This window comes from Microtus pennsylvanicus, chromosome 2, assembly GCF_037038515.1.
Source record: "Microtus pennsylvanicus isolate mMicPen1 chromosome 2, mMicPen1.hap1, whole genome shotgun sequence".
NCBI lineage: Eukaryota > Metazoa > Chordata > Mammalia > Rodentia > Cricetidae > Microtus > Microtus pennsylvanicus.
This window is the reverse complement of record NC_134580.1, coordinates 29,925,287-29,950,966: the sequence shown is the minus strand read 5'-3', so window position 1 is coordinate 29,950,966 and position 25,680 is coordinate 29,925,287. Positions and strand designations below refer to the sequence as shown.

At 48.6% G+C, this 25,680-nt stretch overlaps 1 protein-coding gene across 1 annotated transcript in view; it reads right to left on the bottom strand.

Annotated features, from left to right (window-relative positions):
* LOC142843393 (electroneutral sodium bicarbonate exchanger 1-like) overlaps positions 1-25,316 on the bottom strand; it is a 36,708-nt gene extending 11,392 nt beyond the window's left edge. Inside the window, exons 1-4 of the mRNA XM_075960693.1 lie at positions 25,118-25,316; positions 7,514-7,595; positions 960-1,109; positions 177-306 (exon numbers count right to left, since the gene is read on the bottom strand). Coding sequence (XP_075816808.1) covers positions 177-306; positions 960-1,109; positions 7,514-7,595; positions 25,118-25,162 — 407 coding nt within the window. The 5' untranslated portion in view covers positions 25,163-25,316. The remainder of the gene's footprint in view (positions 1-176; positions 307-959; positions 1,110-7,513; positions 7,596-25,117) is intronic.
* Between the last annotated feature and the right edge of the window lie 364 nt (positions 25,317-25,680).

Here is a 25,680-nt window from a genome sequence, read left to right as displayed (position 1 = left end):
GCCACAGTAGGCCATGTATCAACGCTAGCTACATCAGTGTGAGCAGGAGCCAGGCCTCCTAGCTACCACTTCAGCCATGAAGAGTCAGGGCAAGCAGGCCTGCCACCTGCTGAGAGGTGTGCACCTGCCTGTCCCCGGGCTCCTGACCCGGCTCCTTCAGGGCCTCACCTGGCCCCGTCTCCTTCCACTTGGCATCCTCTCCCTCTCTCAGACAGATCTCGTCCAGCTCTGTGAACAGCTCATGAGGCACATGCTCCTCGTCGTCCTCAGTGCCCAGAATGAACTGAACATGCTGAGAGGGGGTGTCTAGAAAACCAACAGAGAAAGGTCTGGATGTGTATCTAGCTCCAAGTCAGAACGAAAATAACATTCTGCCTCACAGCTAAGGGAATATATAGATGTCCTGAATACAGATTTAAAAGTTCTTTTGTTCTTAGGGAAAAGGCTAAGGGTAAACATTTAAACCAGAGAGCAGAACTATAAACTAAGACCACTGCAGAGGTCCCATGAGAACCTAGAAATCAGTTCAGTTCCCAGCACCCACACGTAGTTCACAACTGTCTAACTCCAGTCCCAGGGATATGTCCCCTCTTCTAGCCACCAAAGGCACCGGGCAAGCATGTGGCGCATAAACATACATGCAGGCAAAACACCCAAACACATAAAAATAGATTTTTTTAGTTTTCTAGAGAGCTGACAAATTTTAAATAGCAAAGGATTACTTATGGTGTTGACTGAGGTGTTGAAATGTCAATTTCAGGAAGACATTTTTAGTTCTTAGAAGCATTCCTTCTTCCTGGGAACCCTAGCGAAGGGCTAGAAAATCAAGACCACCTGCCTATGCCTTCTGCATTCCCATGAATCACCATATCACCCTCTCATAGACACTGGTCCTCTCTCCTCAGGGTTGTTACCTCCCCTCTCCCCAGAGCGCTACCCCTCTCTCCCCAAGGTATTACCATGGGCCAAAGCTTCCAGGACCTCTTCACCCTGGCTGGTTCCTTTGCCCCGCGCTCCTCGTCTCCGGTGCTTCTGGCCATGAGTGCGGTGGTGCCGATGGCCCTGCCTGCCCAGTGGCATCCGAACCCCCACATACAGAGTTCTATGACCTGGATGAAAGCAGAAGACCTATGGTGAGAATGCCTTTCCCAAAAGGAGTCTAGCGTAATTGAGAGTAAAGAACCACAGGGTTTTTGTGCCAGGCCCTTCTGGAATGATTAAACATCAGAGACTCCACTAATAAAGACAGCAATCACAGAGTTGGCAGTGTCTTCCTCTGTCCTGCACGTGGATATAAACCTCACGAGGATGTGTGGCAATCTAATGAAGAACACGTGAGACTGAAGGACATGTGAAGGGCACAGCAGGTCACATATTAGAGCACGGGAATGCAGCTGGAGGCCTTGGTGTGTGCAAGGCTCTGAGAGGGAGGGGGAGGAGGGAGGATTGGAAGAGGGAGGGAGAATAGGAAGGGAAGGAGGGGATATGACTTACAAACTATGGATATATGTTACTTTTTGCTATTACAAGAAAAATGGGGTGATTTTAAGAGACAATTCCTGTATGGGGACTTTGGCCGGTTTTGGCAGAAAGTGGTTAAGCATGGTCAAGACCCCAGTCAGCCCAGCTGGGCTTAAAGCTCCCTTTCAGCACTGGATGTCTGAGGATGAACAAGCCTCTCTTGACTCAGCTACTAAAGGAACGCTGGCACTCCTTCTTTTTAACTCACGGGGTTATCAAGAGCAGCAAAGAAGATTAGGACAGAAACTGCTCAAGGCAGTGCCCAGCACCGCAGGCCATACCACCTAGACTGCTGCAGATGGACCTTCTACCTAGGGGGCCTGGTTGGGTTTAGAGACACTAAAGACAGGCACAGAGTGGAGGACACGGAAGTAAGTGACCCGACAGCAGTCCTTTCTCGTCCCTCCTCCTGCTCCCCACTCCTCCCATACACCCCCTTTGGTTTTCATCCTCCACCTGACTTCCTGCCAAGCCTGGAGCCCAGAATCAGAAGCTTCAGGGCTGTTCCAAAGCCTTATACTCGCAACACTGCTGTGCCCACACTGTTCCCATGGCTCCTGGCATCTTTAGCTGGTGTCTTTGAATCCTACCTACACCCATTCCTTCCCTTTGACTCCTTGTTTCTTGCTTTACTGAGAAGACGCGGGGCATTTCATGGAAACGCTGTTCATCACAGTCTGGCTCCTCTGCCCGGCTCGGGAGTTCTCCATCCCATGCCCCCCACTCCCCTGTCCTCTGCTGGGATGGCTACCCTCACTCTCTCCTCAATCCAGTCCTTCCATGGCTGACCTATGAAGACTCCCACTGGCTGTTCCCCGTGTTTCCCCCTCTCCTTCCTTTCCCACCAAGAATCATGACTGGCCTCACTCCCCCCGCCAAGTTCCTGCTCCATGGCCTCTGACTGTGGCTTCTGTCCCTGCCCTCTACTAAAGTTGTATGCAGTAAGGACATCAGATGGCACTTAGTCACCAAAGCTCTGTCCAGCACATCTCCCAGTTCCACAGACTCCACGGCGAGCCCGGCATGGATCCGGGAACTCCAGATGCCCGTCTTCTTTGGAGTTCTGGGTTCCTTGCACTCTCGTGCCGCTGCCGCCGGACACCTTCAGATGTCTCATAACCCAAAACAAGGGTGACTCTTGACCCGTGCTCTCTCCTCTTTTTCAGTGGGACCCAGTCTTTGAATTTCAAGTTCACTTCTACATGAGACTCTCCTAGCCCCTGGTTTTAAGTCTTTATGTTTATTCCAGCTTGGCCTACCTGGTTGGTTTTCTACAATTCTGCCTCAGTCCGGAATTATAGGTGTGTGCTACATACAGCTTGAAATCTTTTATGTTTTAATGGCTGAGCCATCTCTCAGCTTTTTTTTTTTTTTTTTTGGCACCACTGCCTGGCCAGCTTCAAATAATCTTTATCTACAGCAGTGGTTCTCAACCTTTCTAATGCTGAGACCCTTTAGTACAGTTCGAAACCATAAAATTATTTTTGTTCCTACTTTATAACTGTAAATTTGGTACTGTTACAAATCATAATGTAAATATCTGTGTTTTCTAATCGCCTTTCATGACCCCTATGAAAAAGCTGTTTGACCCCCAAAAGGGGTCATGATCCGTAGGTTGAGAACTACTGACCTACAGTAATTAACATGCCCCAAAACAAATTTAAAATTCTCTCCCTTTGAAAGTCAAGCTCATTGCAGATGTGGTATCTCACACCTAGAATCCTAGCACACAAAAGGATGAGAACGGTTGGCTAAACCTTGGAAGTCAATCTAGGACACATAGCGAGTGAGACAAGAGGGAGGCCCTGTCTCAAAACAAGCAAACAAACCTCAAACTGGAATGAGGCACCACATTTATGTCCACAACGCCACCGCTGTGTGGATTCCATGGTGGCTGGGAGGGTGCTCAGCCCTGAGCTGCTCTTGTTGCTCTTGCAGAGGCCCTGGGTTTCCCAGCAGCTCCACTGTGGCTCACAACTGCAATTCCAGTCCTAGAAGAGCTCACGGCCTATGCTGGCCTCCATGGCATTGCATATACACGATGCATTGATAAACATACAGGTAAACACCCATACACAAAACAAAGTCATTTCCCTCAGCGTTACCTTAGATTCCCAGGTCCACCCCGCTGTCCCCTTCATTGTGGGTCCTTGTAGGCATAATTAAAGAGACCCACAAGATCCCAGAATAAAGGATAACAAGTGTTTATTTATTTGAGGAAAAATCTCACGATAAGGGTGGAGAGCCATGGTCCTCTATGGGTGCTGGAAGCTGTGACCCAAACTCTGACCACCAACCAACAGAGAGCAAGCACAGTTTTCATCTGCTTAGACCTCAGACCATGCCCTCAATGGTCGATACCCAAAAGGCTATTGGCTGAATGAATTCCCACATCAAGCCATTCGCGTCTCCTGCTCTGACGAAGCAGGGTCTCTTCCCTGCCCTCCACACTAACTTAACGTTACAGAGTTGTTCTCCTGGTTACAGTCATATGGTCCATCTTGTGTGTGCAGTGTCCCTGTGGTCAGTTCTCAGTGACCATCCTGTGTGTGCAGTGTCCCTGTGCTCAGTTCTCAGTGACCATCCTGTGTGTGCAGTGTCCCTGTGCTCAGTTCTCAGTGACCATCCTGTGTGTCCAGTGTCCCTGTGGTCAGTTCTCAGTGACCATCCTGTGTGTCCAGTGTCCCTGTGGTCAGTTCTCAGTGACCATCCTGTGTGTCCAGTGTCCCTGTGGTCAGTTCTCAGTGGCCATATTGTGTGTCCAGGACAACTGTGCTCGGTTCTCCTCACTTCTTTGGATTTTCTTTCCTTTGGGTCAAGTTTACATATTTAACATGGAAATAAACGACCCTAAAAAACCAGGTTATCAGCTCAAGAGAGCAAAAAGGGTAGCCCTACCTCTGGCACAGAACGAACATTCTGGAGAAGAATACACGCGCACACCTTTGTAGCCTCGCCAGCACCCAGTGGTAGGTCTCGGCGCCCTCCGCCTTCCATAGCTGCTGTATCCACAGTGGTTCATACTCTCTACCTGAGCCAGGCTGCTCTTCCTCACGAGTGCTGGCACTGTCTGCACATGTACTCACCAAATTCTCGGTAAACTCTCTGCCTCCTTGGCATTGTTTCTAATCTCCCCGGTGAGATGTGTGGTCTCCTTCCTCCAAGCCACCCAGAGCCCCAGCTGAAGCTTTTCTCACGCCTTCTTTTCTGTCTTGCATTACAGATGAGCAGCTGCTTACTCCCAACTGTGATATGTGAACTCCAAGTCCCTGCTGAGATCTACTCCAGCACTGGTGTGGAACCACGCTCATTCTATAGTGAGTGTCACAGTGAGTCTACAGGGGTCATGCGGCTGCAAATAATTTAGTAAAACTTGTAAGAAAGATGTTGATGTTTTTTAAAAAAAATGCACACACACACACACACGCACAAACACACACACACAAACACACACACAGACACACACAGACACAAACACACACAGAAACACACACACAGACACACACACAAACACACACACAGGCACACACAGACACAAACACACACACAGACACAAACACACACAGAAACACACACACAGACACATACAAACACACACATAAACACACACACATAAACACACACGCACAAACACACACACACAAACACACACACAGACACACACAGACACAAACACACACAGAAACACACACACAGACACACACACAAACACACACACAGGCACACACAGACACAAACACACACACAGACACAAACACACACAGAAACACACACACAGACACACACAGACACAAACACACACATAAACACATACACATAAACACACACGCACAAACACACACACACAAACACACATACAGACACACACAGACACAAACACACACAGAAACACACACAGAAACACACACACACAGGCACACACACACAGAGACACACACACACAAACACACACACAGACACAAACACACACAGAAACACACACACAGACACACACAAACACACAGACACACACAAACACAAACACACACATAAACACACACGCGCGCGCACACACAACACAAACACACACACACAGGCACACACACACAAACACACACACACGTGCACTGAGAGCAGCCATAAATGAGAAACACGGGGTCTTTGGGACAGAAGAGAAAGCATGGGTTGGAGCCACCACAGAGATGGGGCTGCAGACCACACTGCAGCTGGTGCTTATGGCCGAGCACTCACTGGGGAGCCCTAAGGGAGACTCTGCTCCTTTGGGCTCCCAGGATGACTCTAAGTGGATAACCACAGGAAGTCCTACATGAGGAACACACGCAAGCCCCTTAAAGCTACAAATACAACCAAGTGGGGCTAGCTTTTGTTAAAGTGCATTAAGCTGACATCAGGAGTCATAAATCTAGCACTTAATCAGGAGTAATGTCATTTTCCAGCACTGTGATATCCTGCAGTTTTCTTTCCCAGCAGAGGGGAGCATGGCATCATCTGGAGATGTTGCTGAGCTGACCTCGATGGATGAGACCTGGCCCTCAAGATCCATGAGAAGCTGCCTGGGCTTACTATTCTATTCCCTCACAAAAATATTCAAGCATGTCCACTTCCCAGGGGAGGATTAACGTGCACAGGTAATTGTAGAGGACAATGGAGCTGCTCACAATACCCTGCGAGGCGCTGGGACAGCACAAGGGTGAGGGGATACCTGTGTGTCTGCCTTGCAGTAGAGAGGGAGAAAAGATGGATTCCACCCAGTCTTCCCCACCATCAGGTCGGTTCTCAAAACTAAATTGGAAGTTGCACCAACATGTGTCTCAGGTACTGTGAGGGCTGAAGTTATGTTTAAGTTTAAATTACTGAGTCTAAGAGATTTATATTTTAAAAAATGCTTCTAACCTGTAAGCCCCACTTACAGGGATAACTTCCTGGAATGCTGGGGCTCTTGTTCATGTAGGACAACAAGTCACGTGTTCTCACTTCTCTAAACAAGGTTGGCGGCCCCAACTGCATGGGATGTGCTCCATCACAGGTAGGTTGGAGGCACAGAGGCAGGAAGTACAGCTGGATATATGCTTGCCTCTGATTGGACGAAGGCCGGAAGTGCAGAGTCTTGCAGGGTTTGCCTTTATAAAGCCCCTGGCTAAGGTAATTTGGCCCAACACTCTGGAAATCCTGGGTAGGGACCTGGCCAGAGTCCAGAATCCCAGCCAGAATTTAATAAAGCTTGCTTCAAATATCTCAGAAACTGTGGTCATAGTCCTATTTTTGCCTGTGTGATTACCAGTACTACAGATGCAGTGGGAGTCAAGATCATGATTGGGAAACCCACAGAGACAGCTGACCCCAGCTCGCAGGAGCTCCCAGACTCTAGACCAACAGCTAGGGAGCCTGCATGGGACCAACCTAGCAGTGGGGTCAGAATCAGTCCCTCGTGCACGAGCTGGCTTTTTGGAACCCACTCCCTATGGTGGGATGCCTGGCTCAGCCTTGATGCAGGGGCAAGGAGCTCGCTCCTGCCTGAAATTGATATGCCAGGCTTTATTGACTCCCTAAGGGAGGCCTTACTCTATTTGGGGCAGGGGCTAAAAAGAGGTGTGGTGGAGAGAAAGGGAAGAGAAGAGAAAGGGGAAACTGGTTGGTATGTAAAATAAATTTTAAAAAAACTGCTACAAACAAAAAGGCAGCAGTTACGAAGAGTCAGTGAACTAAGTGATCACTTCACAGTCTCAAAGAAAGGGTTTTTGCTATTGTTGATATCTGTGCTGAGCGGCCCAGTACTCCATGCCTGTGTCTCACGCTGCCTACTGGGTCCTGCGCCAAGCCTATCAGACAGGGGCACGCTTATCTCTGCTCTTGTTTAAGACAAGGACCAAGAGGCAAAGGAAGGTAGCTGTTTTCCCCACAGGGTCCCTCAGCCAGGAAAAAAAGAGTCAGATGTGAACCCAGGTCTCCAGAGGACTTTTGTTTTCCCTGGCCATGGGAGGCAGCCTCCTACCTTCCAACTCTTCCTTCTCATAGTGAACGTTGAGGGTTGTGCTGGTCCCGCCCTGATCCACCACAGCTTCCTCATCTGGTCTCTGTTTAAAAACAGATATGCAAATGGTCACAGGAATACATGCATATTCATTCTCCAATGCAAACGATCATGGAAATACACGCATATTCATCATTCAAATACTCCAAACCACAGTATATACCAAGGCTCCTCTGAGATACCTGGAGGGGGAAGCAGTGGTTTATATATATTTTTAAGTTGGAACCTCACATCCCCTTGAGATGCAAATATGGCAGTCATTCTCTTTCCCAGGCTGTAACATTAAATAACCATGCCCCGAGATCACAGATGTGGTAGAAGGAGTTAAGACTGAGCAGCTCCATCCTCTCCAATGGCCCAGTTACACATCTGCAAAGCCAACTCGAGCAGGCACTTGCCTTGAATGGTGACTGCCCCTCACTTCCAAACTAACCTAACAGCCCCCAATTTTTATGTCCTAAAGGCATACTGCAATTCTGCTTAGCAAGGAAACAGAGATGTGGGGGCTAGAGAGATGGACCAGTGGTTAAGAGTGTGTATACTCTTGCCGTCTCCAGCCTCTGACTCCAGCTCCAGGAGATCCAACACCATCTTCTGGGCTCCGTGGGGCAACTGCACTCGTGCACACACACTCACACACGTGTACATAATTCAAAACAAAACAAGCCAGGCATGATGCACTCGGAAGGCAGAGGCCAACCTAGTCTATAGAGCAAGTTCCAGGTCAGCCAGTGTTGCATAGTGAAACTGTCTCAGAGAAGAAAGGAAAGGAAAAGAGAGATATTTTTAAAAGACTCTAGCCCCATACACAGCACAGAAACATTCACATGGTAACTGCTCAGTAAGACTTTTTTTTAAGATTTAATTTAACTTTATTTTATGTGCATTGGTGTTTTGCCTGCATGTATGTCTGCGTGCAGGTGTCAGATCTTGGAGTTACAGACTATTGGGAGCTGCCATGTGGGTGCTAGGAATTGCACCCAGGTCCTCTGGAAGAGCAGCCAGGACTCTTAACCACGGAACCATCTCTCCAGCTTCCAGAAAGTCTTTCTTAAAAGAATGCTGTGACCCAGTCCCCTCCTCCTTCACAGGCATCGGGCCACTAAGACAAACACACTCAGTGCTACTCTGGACTTACTTTCCCTTTCCCGGCATGAGGCTCCAACTGGGCTACTTCACCACAGGGACACAGGCACACTCTCACTTCCACGTGGCCTGTGCACACTGCCAGGCTTGGTGCTTCCCCCAGCTCTTTAGCTCGCCAGGATCGCCCTCCAGGTATAGCTCAGATCTCCAACTCACTCTGAAGCCCCCACATCATCAAGCCCATCTACGCTCACCCCCCCAACACAATGCTGAAGACAGGCAATCCAGTTCTCCAGTGAGACGATATTTTAATGAGATTAACATAGATATTCTTAGAGAAATAGAATGTCAAATGTCAATTCGTGATTAATTTGATAATTTACTTTTGTAGATATTTAAAATTACATATTACTATTATGAAAAATATTTAAGAGATAATATTAAGTTTTAAAAGCAAAGTGGAGAAAACTGTGATTTGCTCCATCTTACCAAAGAAAAGGGAGCTGGAACATAAACGCCTGGCTAGACTTTAGAGCACAGGGCTGGAGAGAGCTCCACCAGCCGCCACATGACCTGCACACACAGGGCAGGTGTTCACAGACACAGACACACATGAATAAAAATACATCTCTTCCAAAGGGAATTCTCAAAATAAAAAACCAAACAAGCAGATGTGAAATTGGTGGTGTGGCTATTTCAGAAGAATGATTCTAAGTCAGAGCGCATAGAGCTGGAACGCGGCCGGCTGGGGCTGGCATTCCAACTCCAGATCAGTTCCAGGCAAAACAGAAGACAAAGAGAAACCAGGACAAAGTAGCCAATTGCCCAAGCAGTACACATTCCCAAGAACAGACAGACAGACAACTGCAGCAAAGATCATAAACTGCTTTTTCTCTTTTTTGGCTTTTGAGAACAAGTCTTTCTCTGTAGCCCTGGCTGCCCTCCCACGGGCTGTCTTGCTTCAGCCACCCTGAGAGCGGGATTAGTGTGAGCCACTGCGTGGAGCCCCCTGAGCGGCCTGCAGGCAGCACGCCCTTGGTGGCAGCACTCACACTGGGCATCGGCATCTGAGGGCACAGTGTGCTGTGCGGTGACTGTGTGAACTGTGTCATCCCCAGGGTGGCTGAGAGGAAGGACTCTCAAAGGGTTCGCAATGAGACATGAGAGCAGAGATAGAAGGTAAATAAAAAGGCTATGTCTTTCTCACGTGGAAGGTGTCAGTGAAAACATACGACACATCCTTTGTCCATAAATAGCTTTAAATTAGTAGATATTTTTAACCTCTGTCCTTTCAAAGGCCTATAACACATGATCAACCGTAGCTGGAAGTATCATCGGCACCAAGATTATGACCTCTGAAAATATCATTCTCTACTTAAAGAAATCAGAGTTTCTTGAAAACGAAACAAAACAAAACAAAACAGCTGATAGAAGGGCATAGTGGCGTCCACCTTCAAACCCAGCACTTCAGAAGCAGGAGCAGGAATATCTGTGACTATTACAGGCCAGCCTGGCCCACACAGTAAGACCCTCTCAAAACAAAACAAAAATTGGCTGGCTACAGGTCTGGAACGTGTTTGAACCCTTCCCTTTTATCAGACAGTAAGACAGCAAGAGCAGCAGACACACGGCCACGGGCACCAGCAGCCGCCAACCACAAGTAACCTGCCCTTCAGTGTGGACCGGATTTCAGTAGGCCACACAGAACAAATATGCTAAGATCCGTGAGTCTGCACACTGTAACTTCTAACAAGAAGCATTGTCTGGCCTGTGCAGGACCATGGGTTCAACACACAGACACACACACACGCACACGCACGCACACACACGCAGACACACACACGCACACACACACGCACACACACGCACACACACACACATGCACACACTTTCACACACACACACACACACGCACAGGCACACGCATGCGCACACACGCGCACACATACACACACGCACACATACACACACGCACACATGCACACACTTTCACACACACACACGCACACATACACACATACACGCACACATACACACACACACACACACACACACGCACACACACACACTTGAACTGATCAGCCTTCTTTGAAGGACAGTGCTATCAAGGCAACTCTTCACTTGGGAAGGTGACAGTTTGTCTAGGCTCTCTTCCACGTGTACCAGAGCAGATGAGAGAGGCTTTTCATTACAGAATAAATGAAAAATATCTTTTAAAAATTCCCAAACACCACTTGAAAACCGCTCGCGGACTGCACAGGCCTTCAGTGGCTGCCAGCGTGGCAACGAGAGACAATGAGCTAGTGGGGACTGCGGTATAAATCGTCCCTGAGTCTGATAAGCATCTAAACCCAAATACGAATTCACCGAGAATCCAGGGTTCTCACAGGGTTTCACAGAAAACACCACCATGGAATACAGTCAGCAACACTGCACTCCGTCCACTCAGCCGGGTGCCATCAGCACAGCGCCATTAGCACTGGGATCGCCGGCTCTTACACCATTTTCTGCTACAGAAAATTCAAGCAGGTTAAACAATAAGCCTATTAGATTTTTATTCAAACCATTAGCTGTTTCTTTTTTAAAAAAAATTGTGCAGGGCCAACAAGATGGCTCAGCAGGTAAAGGCCCTCACCACCAAGCCTGACAACCTGAGCTCAATCCTTGAGACAGGACCCGCACGATGGAAAGAAAACTGACTCCCCCACGTTGTCTTCTGACCTCTACATGGGCGCCATGGCATGTGCATGTGTGCACAAGCATACAAAACAAGTAGATAAAAAACGTAATTTTAAAATATGTCTAGAAGCCAGGCGGTGGTGGCGCACACCTTTGATCCTAGCACTTGGGAAGCTGAGGCAAGGATCAATGGGTTCCACACCAGCCTGGGCTATGCAGTACACAGCCAGACCCTGTTCAAAAGCAAGGTCTGCACAGCTATTGGGATTGCCAAGAATCTAGGACACTAGTAACAACAGACCTCCCTCTTTGCTGTTGGGGAAAAACACAATTCTGCAGCCACACTAGAAGACAGTTTCTTCCAAAAACAAATTCTTACTTTATAAATCAGTGTTGATAGTTACCACCCAAGACTTTATTATTATTATTATTATTATTATTACTACTACTATTATTATCATTATTTTGGCGGTAGTGGAGCACACCTTTAATCCCAGTACTCCGGAGACAGAGGCAGGCAGATCTCTGTGAGTTCAAGGCCAGTCTGGTCTATAGAGCTAGTTCCAGGACAGCCAGGACTATTACACAGGGAAACCCAGTTATAAAAAGTTTTAAATCAACACAAAAACCTGAACATAGAAGCATGCAGAAGTTTTATTCATAATTGCTAAAATTTAGAAGCAACCAAGATGTGCATCTTGGTGAACAGATAAACTGTGGTCCATCTAGACAATGGAGTAGTGTGGGCATGAAAAAGAAATGAACTATTAAGTCATAAGAAGATAATGCCTTAAATGCATTTTATTAAGTGAAAGAAGCCAATTCAAGAGGCCATGAGACCTGGAGACACAGGACGGTGGCAAAGAGCTGGCCTGGCATGAGGCCCTGTGCTCCATCTCTAGCACTGCACAGAGAGGAGAAAAGAAAACTGGGAAAGAATTATTAACTCTCCATAAACTTTTAACCCAGTGTGGTAGCACACTCCTGTAACCTCAGAACTCAGGAAGCCGAGGCAGGACAATCACTAGTTCTAGGGAAGTTGGGTTTGGGGTGTTTTGTTGTTGCTTTTAAGAAAGAGAGAGAGAGAGAGAAAAGAAAAGAAAAAGGAAAGGAAGAAAATTCCATGTACTGAATAATTCCAGCCCTGTGATATTCAGGAAAAGACAAAGCTATGGAAACAATAAAAAAGAAGAATGTAGGGACTGGAGAGATGGCTCAGAGGTTAAGAGCACTGACTGCTCTTCCAGAGGTCCTGAGTTCAATCCCAGAAACCAAATGGTGGCTCACAGCCATCTATAATGAGATCTGGTGCCCTCTTCTGGCATGCAAGCATACATGGAGGGAATGTTGTATACATAATAAATAAATAAATCTATCTTTAAAAAAAATGAAGAAGAATGTACTGGTTGTGATGGTGCATATCTTTAATCGCAGCACTCAGGAGGGCAGAGGCAGACAGGTCTCTGTTTGTTTGTTTGTGTTTTACTTTTTTTATTAAGCTATACCTTTTTCTCTGCTCTACTCCTTTCCATCCCCTCCCTTCTACCCTCGCCCATGACCCCCACACTACCAATGTACTCAGGAGATCTTGTAGTTTCTACTTCCCATGTAGATTAGATCCATGTAAGTCTCTTTTAGGGTCATCATTGTTCTCTAGGTTCTCTGGGGTTGTGAATTTTAGGCTGGTTTTTCTTTGCTTTATGTCTAAAAGCCACTTATGAGTGAGTACATTTTATATTTGTGTTTCTGGGTCTGAGTTACCTCACTCAATATGTTTTTTTCTAGATCTATCCATTTGAACTGTGAGTTCAAGGCCAGCCTGGCCTACAGAGTGAGTTCCAGAACAGCCAAGGCTACAGGGAGAAACCTTGCCTGGAAACCTTCCTTCCCCCTGACCAAAAAAGAAGAGCTGGGGGGAGAAGCTAAAAGGTCACACACAGAGCATTTGGGGGAACGGGAATGAGTCTGTATGGTCTAAGCATGGGGGGCCCATGTCATCAAACATCTAAGCCTACAGAATGTCCTGCACTAAGGCATCACCCTAGTGCAAGCTACGGACTTAGCACAAAAAGCTGCTCTGCTGGGGAAGTGGATAATAAAAGAGGGCAGGCAGGGGGTGGGACAGGGACCAAAGAGAATGTTCTGTGCCCTCTGCAGTGTACTGTGAAAATAAAGCTGTTTGCTGCAAAGTCTCTAAAATCAGAACAAAAATGGGACATATGGGCCAAGTGCCAATGCGAATGGTGACGAGGCCACTCGTGGTAAGCGAAGACTGCTCCCCTTTGGACCACGGGCTGGTGTGGTGCAGGCCTTACAGTGTAGAGACACACCGAAGAATTATCAGATGAAGCTAATGTTTCAGAGCCAAGCACGATGTTCACACTTGTAATCTAGATGAGGCAAACAGATGGCCATGAGTTCAAAGCCAGCCTGGACTCTATAGTGAGAACCAGGTCTGGGAGGCTACACAGAAAGACCCTGGAGAGGGGTGGCAGGAAGAGGAGGAAGGAAAAAGACTGAAATTGGCCTATATAGTATTTCTTTTTTTTCGACATAGGGTTTCTCTGCTTAACAGCCCTAGCTGTCCTGTAACTCGCTCTATAAACCACGCTGGCCTCAGACTCACAGAGATCCACCTGCCTCTGCCTCCCCAGTGCAGGGATTAATGGCGTGCCCACTGTGGCTCGGTTAATCTTCAGATACACCTTTTAACCTCCGCACCTCCCTCAGCCCCATATGATGAACACCATTTCCAGCGCACAGCAGCTCTACTTGCAGAGAAGCTGCAGAGTCCACAGTCTTCCCTGCAGAATCATTTTCTGTTCTTTTTCGTGTGCACGAGGGGCTAGGAACCACGTTTTAGTGGAAAACAACTGACTTTACTCACATGCGCTCTGCTTACCTAGCTTATCTTTCAGGTCCTGAGTTTCCCCTCCCTCCTGCTCTCCCTCCCTTCTTGCCTTCTTGATTTGTTTTTTAAGACAGGGTCTCAGTATGTAGCCCTGGTTAGCCTGGAATTCAGAAATCTACCTGCCTCTGCTGGGCTTAAAGGCATGTACCACCACACTCAGCATGGAAACACACTGTCATCCGTGAGTGTCCCCTAGAGCCCAGCACAGTGGCCTACACTGAACCCGGCATGCGTCCCTGTTAGCTCCAGGACAGGTGTCACTTCCTGACCAGGACAATGCCAGCACGTGACAAGTAACTTCCAATGAGCAACATTAGTTTCTGAACTCGTGGTGTGTGTGTGTGTGTGTGTGTGTGTGTGTGTGTGTGTGTGTGTGTGTGTGGTTTCTCTGTGTAGCTTTGGAGCCTGTCCTGGAACTTGCTCTGTAGATCAGGCTAGCCTTGAATTAACAAGAGTTCCACCTGCCTCTGCTTCCCAAGTTCTGGGATTAAAGATGTGCGCCACTACCACCTGGCCTACTTTCTGAACTCTTTATGTTATCATATAGTCTCTTGAAGCCAGGTATAATTTTATATGGAGGTAATTATTAATGTTGACTACCAAGTTACTATCCAGCTAGAGCTAGTCTCCAAGCTGATATTTAAATATCCAGCATCACTTATAATAGTTGGTACCATCTAAGCAGACAGCTGGCATAGCACAAAACAAGGTGCCAATAAGGAGAGGGAGGAAGAGAGGTAGAACTTACAGATTTCTCTAAGACTATAAATCAACAGAGGTGGGAGGGAGGGAAGGAAAGGGATAACTGATACAAATCCATTATAATCTCAAAGAATAAAATTAATTATAACAATTTAAAAAACACATCTTCAACATTATATATGTATATATACATATCTATATGTGTGTTATGTGTATGTATGTATGTATGTCGTTGTGTATGGAGAGAGAGAGTAAAGTCAACTACTGGAAAACTTCAAGCTTTCTTATCTTGGTTATCCAGAGCTGAGCTCACTGACAGATGTTCGTCCTCTTTGTCCGCCAGAGGAGCAGTCACTATCCACATCCATTAGCAGCTGGAACACTGAAAAGGCCACACTGGAATATGAACGTGTGTCCTGGCTCACATAAAGTCATGTTTAAAAAATAAAAGAAAAAATAATTATAACTAATTCACAGAAATTTAAACAGAATGGCTGATTATATTCCTTTATTTATAATTTGTTGTTGAGACAGGGTCTCTCTATGTAAACCTGGATGTCCTGGAACTTGCTATGTGGACCAGACTGGCTTTGAACTCACAGAGATCTGCCTGCTCTCAGGTACTTTTTAAGGTATGGTAATTGTTTGGAAGTTCCATCCCAAGCCCCCTCTCCTGGGAGTTGTCTCAGTCCAGACTCCAGCTCCAAGAAAGACCACCAAAAGATGAGCCTCCCCAGAGATGCTCAAGACCACACCCACAGGGTATTTAAACTGCCCCACAGACAACAAACAGTGGTTTTCTGGTCTTCCTTCCTTCTCCTCTCTGGGGGGCTGGAATGCCACCTGGGAGCGCTGGTATCCGTTCAACCCCGGCTTTCTCTAATTCGGTTTGCTCTGACTTAGACTATTGCAGCAGCAGAGAGGCTAATCAGGCTGCAAAACCTTTTCAGTTAGTAATCCTGTGATGTGGCCTCAATACATTTTAAAAAACGCCCTTCAGCTGGGATTTGGAGCCTGGAGAGAGACAGAGAAGAAACAAGATGTGTGTTCATTCTTGATGCCAAGTCATGGGCACAGGGTGATTCACTATGCAAATGTTTCTCCTTTGATAGACATTTGAAATGTTCCCCAAATTTCAAGCATATGCCAAAATTGTCTGAAATTGTTAAGTTTAAAAGAAAAGAAAGACTGGGCCTCCTGGTTTATGCCTGCTGCAGGGGCCACCCAGGCCGGTTGTATTTGCCTCTGCCACCATCACTGTCCACAGAAAGCAAGATTTACCAATGTGGAGTCCATGAATTTCTAGAATACCTGTGGATGCTTCAGAGGAGGGGGTGGTATGTGTGCATGTACGTTTGGTGGTATGGGAGGCTGCCCACGACTTTTACCAGAGTCTCAGAGGGCCTTGTGACTCAAGAACGATTATATTCACAGGAAACACATTAAACACGCTTAAGAGAAAAGGAGAGGGAGGGCAGGAGGGAGGGAAGTAGTGAATTGGAAAAACAACATGTAAAGTAATCCTCTTTTTATATTTTCTCTGAGTGGCTCATGAATTATGCCTCCTATTAAGCCTGAATTGGATGGTCCCAGGGATTAGTTAGAGCTGAGGTGGCTAATTCAACTAAAGCTTTGACACTGGGATGCTGGAGAGTCAGTTGCTAAGCACTTGCTGTTCATATAGAGAACCAGAGTTTGCTTCCCAGCACCCAAATCAGGCAGCTTTCAATTAACCACAATAACTCCAGCTCCAGGGGATCTGACACCCTCTTCTGGCCTCCACAGGCATGTGTGCTCGCAAGTGCCTATGTGCGCAAGCACACACACATACACAGAGACAAATACACACGTACACATAAACAAAAATGATAATAAACTTTTTAAATTAAATCATTGATATTGCATGGCATGTCTTGAGAGATAAAGTGCTGTTTATAATCCTTAAAAAATTGTCTTTTCCAGGAGAAAGCTCCCCAAACTAGTTATCCAACACTGAGAGGTCAGCTCTGAGAGCACATACATACAGCCGACATGTGGACCGAGCAGGCTGTATTTATACACTGTGTGTGTTGTGTGTGTGTTCGCGTGCACGTGTGTGTGTGTTTCTGGGGGAACAATTAAAGAAAAACAGACTATGATGTGAGAAAGAGAGCAAGAGGGTGAATGAGAAGGGTTGGAGAGAGGAAAGGAAAGGGAGCTGTGACATGACTATATTATAATTAAAAACATAAAAATTATTACTGAAGAAAATGAATGAAGCAGGACACCGTGACACATCTTTAATCCCAGCACGCAGGAGGCACAGACAGGTGATCTCTAAGTTCAAGATCAACCTGGTCTACAAACTGAGTTCCAGGACAGTCATGGCTACAGAGTGAGACCCGGTCTCAAGAAAAAAATGAGTCTGATTTTGGTAAATTAAAGCCTTGCTTTCAGTAATGAACAAAGAAAAAGACAAAAACAGGGCTAATTATTATTACATAATGCCCTAACTCCTAGACACAGCCAAGAAGCTGCAGGGAGAATGAAGGTTGTGGGCACAGGCCACGTAGAACCCCTTCTAGACACACTGACCCTGCTGGCTATTCTGGACTTGTGCCCAAATGAACTCCATCCCTCTTCTGGTACGAGCATCCCAACTTTATCTCAAACACCTCTTCCATCCCCACTCCACCCCATGGAGCCAATGTTTTCAGTCTTCAGCTGCGGCACTCCCCGCAACCATCATTCGCACCCAGAACAACATCAAGAAAGCTTTTGCTGAGTGCTGCAGAGTGAGCTCCAGGGCCCCCAGGCGAGCACTCCGCACAGAGGACATCCTCAGCCCTACCTCCTGGGTTTCTAGTCAACCAAAGAACAGGAACTAATTTCAACAAAAGGCTTACTTACGCCTACCAGTTTTGCTACAGATATCACATACTTAATCTTCACAAGGTCCTAAATCAAGACAAAGTAAGATCTCACAGGAGCCGAGAGGGGTTACAAGGTTCAAGTTTGTTATTAATTATGTATTGATAGTGCACAAAGCAAAGGAAGTGGCCAATTTTGAGTGTTCCAGAAAACTAATCATGGATTCATACCCACAGTGAGACCAGCTTGAGATTCACATCGTCTTCCCAAGCCGTCAATGCTCCAGGACCTCACATACACAAGAGTCCTTTTGCTCAGCAGCTCTCCAGCCGTTTCCAGCCCCTGGTCCATCTGCCTCTTCACCTGGATTCTGGCCCTCAGTGGAAGCCTGGCCGCTGAGCCTGACCCAGCTCTCTACTTTTCTTGCACATGTCCAACTTTGGCTTAGAACAAAAGAAGCCAAAGAGGAGATCTTTTTGGTGGCTTTCTGAAACAAAGAGCCGTGCAGTTCTCGAGCGTGAACTCTGTGGATGACAGCCATGTGCCTGCCTCACGTTGAAAGGTTGGACATGCCTGAGTGCCTTCACTAACTTCCTCACTGCCTACAAACACCGGTCCACAAGGCCTGTGGCAGGAGTCGTGAGCCATGAGCTTTCCTGTCCCTCGCACCCTCCAGCAGTTTGCTGGGAAAAAAGACTCCACAGTGGCTCTGCCATTCTTCCCTTGAACCCCACTTAGAGTCGCTCCTAATTAGCACAGACTTGGAGAATAATGGCTCTTGGAGAGATGCCCATCTGATCCCCAGTGATCTGAGAGTTTGTGACTTTACCTGGCAAAAGAGAATTAAGACTACAGCTAAAGGTCACATCACTGATAAACTGACCTTCCAAGAAGGCTGTTGGAAATTATGTAAACTCCAGAGTAACTTCCTGTAATCTAAAGCATTGTAAAGCCAGGTGTGGTTGTACTCCAGCACGTGGGAGACTGAACTAGAAAGAGCACAAGTTCAAGGCTAGCCTGGTCTACACAGTGAATTCCAGGCCAGCCTGGTCTACACAGTGAATTCCAGGCCAGCCTGGTCTACACAGTGAATTCCAGGCCAGCCTGATATACACAGTGAATTCTAGGCCAGACGTGAGCCTTTCTTTTTGAGGTTGTTGCGATGGTTTGTTAGGTAGGAGCACTGGTTGCTTTTGCCAAGGACTTGGGTTTAGTTCTCAGCACCCACATAATTGTTCATAACCACCTGTAACTACAGTTCCAGGGAATTCAATGCCTTCTTCTGGCCTCTGGGGTAACTGTACATACATGAAGCATCCACATGCATGCAAGGAAAACTCTCAGCCATGTAAATATTTTCCAAAATTCATCCACAAACAAAAGAGGCAGAGAAGTAGAATCAGAGAGGAAGATTTGAGGGAAAATTTTTGGCCTTTAAGACGTGATTTTTGGCCCTGAGGCAGGAAGAAGAGAAGGGGAAACGAAGAGGCAAAGAACATGGGCCAGTCTTAATCTAACAGGATGGGAAGGGACAAAGAGACTCTGTCCTGAGGCTTCCAGAACCACAGCCCTGGCGACAGCTTATGCTTACAAGCAAAGGCATCAGACTCCCACTGCAGAACTGTTCCCATGTAGACATAGGTAGTTTGAGTCACTCTGCCTCTGGTAACGTCACGGAGGCAGTAAGAGGCCAGTGCAGTGTGTGTATTTGGACTCCCTAACGACCACAGCTAGCGTGAACTTGTTCTTACCTTATGGGAAATGACCAAGGCTCCTAAGGTGTGCTGCTGTAACCTAGCAGCGCATTTAGAGCCGACTTGCTGCTTTTCCTTGTGTTGATGGCTACGGGCCCTGGTTACCCTGCCAGGGCAAACAGCACTGAGATGGGTATCTAAGGCTCCTAGGAAGGAAACGTGTAGCCTGAGCTGCCCCGTTTGCTGCCCACGGCTCTGCTTGGCCCGCAGCTCTGCTACAAAGCTTCCCAGCAGAGCTGGCAGGGCATGGCAGAGGGTACCCACAGCCACCCCACCCACCTGCTAGGAGAGGACGGGGGTCGGCTTGTTATTCTGCAATGAGGTGACAGGGCAAACTCCATCCAGGATTGGCACTTTTGTTCAGTAGTGTTGAGCAAATTCTTATCATCTGCTTACCACAAACCGACCATGACCCTTGGGATGCCAATCTGCTCTCCCTGGAGCCGCTCGTTCATTTCTTCAGCAAACAGGTACTGTGGTCCTGTGCCAAAGTCAATGAACACTAGAAGCCACAGCTCCTTTGGGAACTCTTGTCCTGCGTGGTTGTTCCCAGTCTACCGTAAGAGATAGGGGCATGCTCTTCCAGCCGGCTGTACGCTTCAGCCATCGCCCACACGCCAGGGTTTGGCACCGTCTCCTGGCTGTTTGTTTAGCCAGAGTCTCACACAGCCCAGGCTGGCCTTGAACTATCTATGTAGCCAACATCCATTGTGAACTTTTTTCTAGATTTATGTGTTGAGTGCTTTACCTGCACGTATATGTGTGTGCACTACTTGTGTGCCCAGTTTCAGAAGAAGGCATCAGAGCCCCTGGAACTGGAGTTATGGTTACGAGCCACCATGTGGGTGCTGGGAATTGAACTAGGGTACTCTGCAAGAGCAAGAAGTGTTTTTAACTGTTGATTCATCTTTTTTCAAGTATTACACCGTGTGTGTGTCTGTGTGTGTGTGTGCACGTATGTATAGTGTATGCAGGCATGTGCTGCCATGGTGTACCTATCAAGGTCAGAGGACAACTCTGTAGAGTCTGTCTTTTCCTACCTTTATGCAGGTCTCACAGTTCAAACTCAAGTGGTCATACTTGTCCAGAAGTGCTCTGTCCATTGTTCCATCTCCCTGGCTTTGACCTTGAACTAATTCTCCTGCTTCTACATTCCCAGTGCGGGGATCACAGCCATTTGCTCCCATGTCTGTCTCCGGGGTTTGGAGTTGGTACAACTGTTCTGGCACTGGTGCACAGAAAAGCCAGGCTTCTTTGCTTTCCTTGTCACTATTTCCACGCTCCCTCGACGTCCCGTCGATGCCCTTCTGTTCAGTGTCTCCACGCTTCCTGAATGTCCCACCGATGTCCTCTGTCCACTGCCTACATGCTCCCTGGACGTCCCATTGATGCCCTCTGTCCACTGTCCCCACACTCCCTGGACGTCCAGTGATGCCCAGCACTACCTTACCTGGACGCCGTGATGCCCAACCTCCCAGTCCTTCCAGCGCTTCCTTCTGGTCAATTCTGAAAGTGCTGTTCAGCAGAACTGAGAGGCTGTCGGGTGTTCTAGCACAAAGTAGGGCTTTCCCTAAGCTGTCTGGTTGCTTTCTATTACTCCCAACTTGTAAGGGCTTGTCAGTAACACCTCAGAGAGCTTAGCAAGGTGGATGATGCAGGCCACGTTGACACAGCCTGCATCATGCCAGCAGCCTCGGGCTGGCCTCCCTCACTCCAGCCGGCTGTACTCCAGTGCATTCCTTGTGTGCCTTTCCAAGATCTTCTGGTGCTCACTCAGGGCCAGGCGCTGCTCCAGATGGCAAGACAAACAGCTGTGGTAACGCACAGTAGTTGAGGGCACAGCCTTTGGAGAGCAGCGGCTCTGCCCTTTCTGGAAGTCCCTTCACCTCACTGCATCTCCATTTCTTTGTTTACGCAGTGGGACCAATACAGGTGCATATTCTCAGGATGACAGGAAGATAACGGGGATGTGAGGGTGGGCAGTGCAGCCACAGAGTGCTTGCCGGGCATGTGTGAGGCTCGGGTGCAATCCTCAGCGCTGTCACTAAAGAAAGGGGAACACGTGGAGAGCAGCCAGCATGGTGCCCGGCACATAGAAAGCATTCCCTGCTCACACAGCAACAAAGGGAAGATCGGGCAAGTGGCAGGAGCAGAGTGGACACATGGGAGTGCTTGGCGGGGGCAGTGGGCAGAGGAGACCGAGTGGCAAATCCTGGTGGAGCTCCATGGAACCAGCTCTGAAGGCCAGAATGGAATTTCCTCAGAGAAGAGACGGGAAAGTTGCTGCAGCTCCCTAACCTGAGCAAAGGTACCAAAGAACGAGGAGCTTATGAGTGTGCCACTAACAGCCATCTGCTGCTCCGTGCAAATCCTGTTAGTAGACCACGAGCTCCTAAGAGAAAGACTTCAGCCTCCCGAGCCTTCCCCTCCAGCAGCCAAGCACTAACTGGACACTGTTAGTAGACCACGAGCTCCTAAGAGAAAGACTTCAGCCTCCCGAGCCTTCCCCTCCAGCAGCCAAGCACTAACTGGACACTGGGCGATGTATGAGACAGGGTCACCAGCGCACCCTGCCCTCCTGAAACTTCCTCAAGAAGACAGCAGGACATCAAAACAAGAAGACTCATACACAGTGTGCTAGGGAGGAACACAAGAGCATCCTACGGAGCAGTGTGACTCAGGGTGGAGGTCAGGGGAAGCTATTCTTCGGGAGATGCAAATGAGTCATGAGGACACCGAGCTGAAAGAGTGTCCTAGAAAGAGGACACATCCCCGAGCTGTGAGGGAGCTGGTCATACTAAAGAAACACAAAGCCAGCCAGAGTCGGAGTGCGCGGTGAGAGAGAAGGGCGTTCCCGGCACAATGGGCAAGGCTGCAGTCATGTCCAACCTTGGTAAGCCACCGCAGAGTTAGGGTTTTATTCTAAAATTCACTAGGAAGCCGCTGGCAGGGGTCAAGTGAGGACATGATCTGGCTGGCATTTCTAAACCCCGCTGGCTGCACGGTGGAGCCGGCTGTGAAGAGAATCAAAGGGAAAAGCCGGAGTCCACCAGAGAAAACTCTAGTCTTGGGATGGGGGATGAGATGTCTGGAAGCTCTCTGCTTCCATCGAGTCACACAATCTACTCTCTTTGCAAGGTCCAGCTCTCTCAGGTGGGCACACAGGGGGCTTGGTCACTAAGGTCACTGCCCATTGGTTGACTATGTCTCCTCCAGGCCATTCCCACTTCCTTTCCTCTTTAAGTCCCCATTCTCCTCACCTTCCGAAATCTCAAGTTCCTGTGTCTAATGCCTGACATCACGAGCACCTGCTGGTCCCTCCCTTTTCTCTCTCCACTCCGTGACCCACAATAATAGTAGCTCAATGTAAAGAACATATTTATTGTCTGTTCAGAAACCCAAACCACCGACCATCAGCAGAAACCTAAGGGTGCCTATGTACTGGCCATAGCCCGCACACATTCCGCATGTTAGACACAGGGTCTGCTCACATCCGAGCTTGATCGCCCACAGAAGCCAGAGAAATCTTTCAACAGAGGAAATCTGAGCAGGACTAAAGCTCATCATGACTGCTCTTGGTCCTCAGGTAAATATCAGCTTCTTCAGTGGGGGCCAAGGTGTCTAGCTGTTAGGAACCCAGGACACACCCCGCCATTTCCTCCTTGCTCCCTGTGGCTCCACCCTATGTCCTTGCAGAACGCGCCCCCTATCGGCCACAGGACTGTTGTACACCCTCTCCTCTGTTTCCAAGTCTCTGACCTCCCCTTTCCTTCAGCTGAGAGTCATTCTTCAGACCTTTGCCCATTTTCTTCTTAGAAAAATCTCCTATGATGTGCGTCAACGTACACTCACAGGATGGTCTGAGAGGTGTCAAAGCACCTGATTTTATAACAACACAGTTCCTTGTGCAGATCTTTTGAGACAGGGTCTCATTATGGAGTCTATGTGAACCCCAAACACATGATCCTCCTGCCTCAGGCTCCTAGTATTTTGTGTGAAATGAAGATGGGTGACGTACTTGTCTCACAGAATGAAGACCTGGACGCAGACCTCAGCACCCATGGAAGCAGGCAGCATGTGCTCGTCTGTAAGCCCAGCACTGGGGGTGGGGGTGGGGCGAGTGGGTGGGGGAGACAAGCAGATCCCAGGGGCTCACTGGCCGGCTCAAATGGTTCCAGGTTCAGTGCAAGAACATGTTTTCAGTAAATAAAGATAGAGTGATAAAGATACCAGTTATCAAACTCTGGCCACCAAACACACACACACACACAGACACACACAGACACAGACACACAGACACACACCCCCCTCCACACACACACAAACACAGGCTGGGGATAGGGCTCAGCAGCAGGGTGTCTACCTTTAAGTAAGAAGGCAGTCCATCCCCAGCATTCTCAATGGCAAAACAAACAAAGCTAATTCTCCTCCTTTCCCAGCAGCTGGGAGGAGCAAGATCTTGGCCTCTTTTTGCTTCTGTCTCCCAAACAGAAGCTGACTATAACATGGTATGTCATGAGATCAGAAATGGAAAGATTTCCCAAAAATCTCACATCTATTTATTTTGGTGACTGGCAAGCAAATAGTCCTGCCAGGAAAGAAGAGGAGTAGGGAGCGTCACACCCGTGTCGCAACACTCAGGAAGTTTCCCCTGCCTTTCCCAGACCCCACAACCATGTCAACCGGGCATTTGCTTCCAAAACCCACCACCCTTCTGCAACAACATCGTCTCGGTTCCCCTCCCTCCTTCAAATCCTCTTTCCAGGGCAGCAATCACATCTGATCCGGGTTTCACAAGGCGGGTGGGTGAGAATTCAAAAAGCTACTACTCGCTTATTAGGGCTCACACAATAAACCGTGATTCACAGAGTCCTTAAAACAGCCCTGTGAAGTAAACCGTACAAACATTACTATTTCCATTTTAATAGATGGGGAAACTGAGGTTCAAAGAGGCAAGTAGCACGCACAAGGTGAGAAAGCCTAGAAGAAACAGACCGGGACTTGAACCCACACACTCTTAATACCTAGTCCAAATGCTTCCTAATATTAACCGACCCTGCGGTTCCACCATCAACTACTTAAGGCTGGTGGTGTCGTTCCTGGCTTCCCTGGTCCATGTGCAATCCCTTCCTCAGAACTTATCGGCTGTCTGGACAGCAGGGCGCCGATACACAAAACCGGCCACATTCTCGGGGTCTTTGCAAGGCTTCCTCTTAGCCACCGAGGAACCAGAATCAAAACACAAAGACCCGCGAAGGTCCCCGGATACCCTCTCGACCACCTAAGGTAGAGAGCGGGGCAAGGCCAGAGGCCGGCGTCTGCCGCCAAAGGGGACCCGCGGACAGAGGTCACTGGTCCGGGACACCGGGCTGCAGGCGATGCGGGGGGGCTGCGGCGGTGCCGGCGGCTCAGGGTTCGGCTCAAGGTCACCCTCCCTGGCCACCCTGAGCGCCCCCTGGCGTCCCACGCGCCCTCCCCTCCCCCGGCTCTCGGGGACACGCCCGGAGCCCCGGCTGGAACGGGAGCCGGGCGGTGGGCACCCGACCCAGACTGAGCCGGGGAGGAGCGGGAGGCGGGGCCCACCTGATAGCTGAGGACTCCGTCCGGCTCGTTGCTCCCGGCGGGCATGGCCGGGCGGAGCCCGGTCTCGCCGGTAGATTCCAGGTTGAGCAGCAGCAGTCCTCGCCCTCTGATCCCGTGGGAGCGGATCGCACATGCGGCGACCCCAACCCTGAAGCCAACGCTCAACCATCAACCGGCGCCACCTTCATAGCCACCAGCCGGCGAGGCGCCCGCCACAACCAATCAGAGAGCGGACCGAGCAGCCAATCGGAGCGCGGAGCACGGGTGGACGCTAGCTGGCAGTATCCTGAGCTACCAGGAAGAGGCCAGGAGGGCGCCAGAGAGCCAACCCCTCCCTGGGCCGGTTGCCTTGGAAACCGCCTCCCTCTCTCCCTCAGGGTGGGCTGGGGGTTCTGGGCTCAGAGGTCCTTTCAACTGCCTACTAGGAAGGAAAACCACTGCTTCTGTTTGCATTGCACCGACTCTGGGAAAGTGCTGGGTTTAGCTATTCGGATTTTCTTCCTCGGATGATGGATTTTTAAATTAGGAGAAAATCCCTCTCAGAAACAAAGATGGCAGGAGGA